Source organism: Neophocaena asiaeorientalis, unplaced genomic scaffold, assembly GCF_003031525.2.
Source record: "Neophocaena asiaeorientalis asiaeorientalis breed wild unplaced genomic scaffold, Neophocaena_asiaeorientalis_V1.1 scaffold253, whole genome shotgun sequence".
NCBI classification, from domain to species: domain Eukaryota; kingdom Metazoa; phylum Chordata; class Mammalia; order Artiodactyla; family Phocoenidae; genus Neophocaena; species Neophocaena asiaeorientalis.
The window spans coordinates 4,370,692-4,373,449 of record NW_020174553.1 but is presented as its reverse complement, the minus strand read 5'-3'; the positions used below and the strand labels follow the sequence as shown (position 1 = coordinate 4,373,449).

General features: G+C 38.8%; 1 protein-coding gene across 4 annotated transcripts in view; it reads left to right on the top strand.

Annotated features, from left to right (window-relative positions):
* Window positions 1-2,758, top strand: part of IBTK (inhibitor of Bruton tyrosine kinase) — a 93,035-nt gene that overhangs the window by 26,691 nt on the left and 63,586 nt on the right. For all 4 annotated transcript variants that reach the window (XM_024757439.1, XM_024757437.1, XM_024757438.1 and 1 more), the window contains exon 10: window positions 2,213-2,390. In XM_024757439.1, the coding sequence (XP_024613207.1) occupies window positions 2,213-2,390 (178 nt within the window). The remainder of the gene's footprint in view (window positions 1-2,212; window positions 2,391-2,758) is intronic.

The window sequence follows — 2,758 nt, the reverse complement described above, 5'->3', positions numbered from 1 at the left end:
TTTTTGCGGTACGCGGGCCTCTCACCTTTGTGGCCTCTCCCTTTGCAGAGCACAGGCTCCGGACGCGCAGGCTCAGCGGCCATGGCTCACGGGCCTAGCCGCTCCGCAGCATGTGGGATCTTCCCGGACCGGGGCACGAACCTGTGTCCCCTGCATCGGCAGGCGGACTCTCAACCACTGCACCACCAGGGAAGCCCTCCCTACTTGTTTTTGATGTCCAGTGCTAATTATTGAGAGTTGGGAGCTGGTATTTCAAAGAAAGTATGATGACATTTAACTGATGTTGCATAGTACTGCCTTGTTAAACTGTAGTTGAAAGTTTCACTTATTGTGCTTAAAATGGAAGTAAGAGGTTTTGATAGCTTATTTGATATATACACTGAGTACTGAAAAATGGTTTTGAATTGCATAGATATGAGATATATAACTATTCTTAAAAAATAAAAAGCTAAGCTGGCAATATTAAAAATACATAATTGGAAATTTTCTCTCAAATTTGGTTTTAAACAAATGTACACATAATATATATGCAGAGATCATAACTATCATATAGAAAATGTAATGTATTTCTAGATCACTATATAAAGAATCTCTGGGACTTCCCTGGCGGTCCAGGGGTTAAGACTCCACACTCCCAGTGCAGGGGGCACGGGTTCAATCCCTGGTCAGGAAACTAAGATTCCGCATGCCGCACAGTGCAGCCAAAAAAAAAAGACTCTCTTACCTCTTTTCATTTAAGTAAATAGAGTTCTAATTTTTATTCCTCTGATAAAATTGTCAATTAAAAAATATGTATTATACATTAGAAACACTGAAAAAATTTTACACTGTGACTGGAAAAACACAGATTGCTTTCTGCTTTTTGTTTATAAAATAACATGCAAGTGTTTTCTGAGGTTTTATAAAGTGCTATACAAATTGACATTTTAGAAATTGAAGAATTAATCATAAAGCTCCACCTGCTGGTACATTACAGGCATAAATCTACTGTGGTTGATGATTTTATTTGAGGGAACTATATTTAAGAATTAGAGATCTAATTTGTGTTAAAAGCAGGAAGCAGAGGCATGGAATTGCATTTAAAAGGTTGAATATAAAAACACTTGACTTTGGGGGCTTCCCTGGTGGTGCAGTGGTTGAGAGTCTGCTTGCCGATGCAGGGCACAGGGGTTCGTGCCCCGGTCCGGGAAGATCCCACATGCCGCGCAGCGGCTGGGCCCATGAGCCATGGCCGCTGAGCCTGCGCGTCCAGAGCCTGTGCTCCGCAACGGGAGAGGCCTCAACAGTGAGAGGCCCTCGTACTGCAAAACAAACAAACAAAAAAAAAAACATTTGACTTCGGGATTTATTTCATTTACATTAATAGGGATCTAGCTTGTTTATACACGTGGATATTTAATTCCTGTAAAATTAATTACTTTGCTGTAAAAATGACAACCAAGTTCTGACGGAATCAGTTAATCAATATAGTCAACTTTTTGTGTACGTAACTTTTGAGTGACCTTGGCAGATAACCATTCTGTGCTTCAGGTGTCTTAATTATGAGGGGATTGAGCTTTTAAAGATCAGCAGTATTAATTGCTCAAATGAAATCATACTTGGAATACCAATCTGTGAAGCACATAAAAGGGTTGCTGCTCTGGATAGAGCTGGATTGGGAAGCTCAGCACCCTGCCTCTCATCGTTCTCCATCCCTGAGCAGCAGCCCCTGAGCCATTTCTCAGGAACACTAAGGTTTGCAGAACCACGTGGAAGCCATTGAATTCTATGATTTTTTTGTCTCTAAGACTTTGTTTTACCTGAGTTATGCAGACATCTCTTTTTTTTCCCCCTTGAGAGTAAAGTTTGGATTTTCATAGGGTGGTTTACATTCTTGTAAATACTACACCAAGTCTGACATTCCAAGTTTTAGCGTTAAGATTTTTGTTTTTCTTTCCGTTGTATCTGTTTGCCCCAAACAAGTAACAGTGAAAATTACTTCATAAGAGGAGTGTCTTTAAAGCATTTTTAATGCTTCATGTTAGCTTGATGTATTTTCTGAAAGACACACCATCTTGACTTTTATAGTGTTTATCTTTTACTATGAAAGAATGAACATTGAAACATACTCATCAGAGCTTTTATTTTTAGAGATAATATCTCTTGATTTCATTTTTTGGTTGTTCAGATGCTATATTGCTTTCTATTCCACTGAAATTTGGTTTTATCTTAGGTATTTTGCTGGAGATCAGTCAACAGTTCTCTGAAGCAGTGTCGATGGGCCTATCCACGCCAAGTCTTCATTTCTGATATTGCTTTAAGTAGAAATGAAATTCTTTTTGTCACAAGAGATGGAGAGGGATTTAGAGGGAAATGGTTTGAAGAAAAAAGGAAGAGTTCTGAAAAGAAAGGTTAGTTCATATATGTGAATGGCATACTTTTAGCTAACGTTTAATTTTATAAGTATTTATCATTAGGTTTAACTGACAAGTGTTATTAGGTTTTATCCCTATATCGCTTCTTTTGATTTTGGTTGTGTGTATGCAGGTAAACAAAGAGAATTCAGTCCACTTAAATCTGGAGTTTTCAACCTTTTAGTATGCCCTGAGGTCATGGTACATTCCCATCAGTAACAGGGGCACATTAGTCTCTAGCCTTGGTTCTAGGGGCGGGGATATATAAAGTTTAAAAAAAAAAAAAACTTCCCAGATGGATTTGAACCATCTTCCAAGCTCCTTTTTTTTCTCTCCCCAAACTGAGAATTGAGTGGCTTATGCTA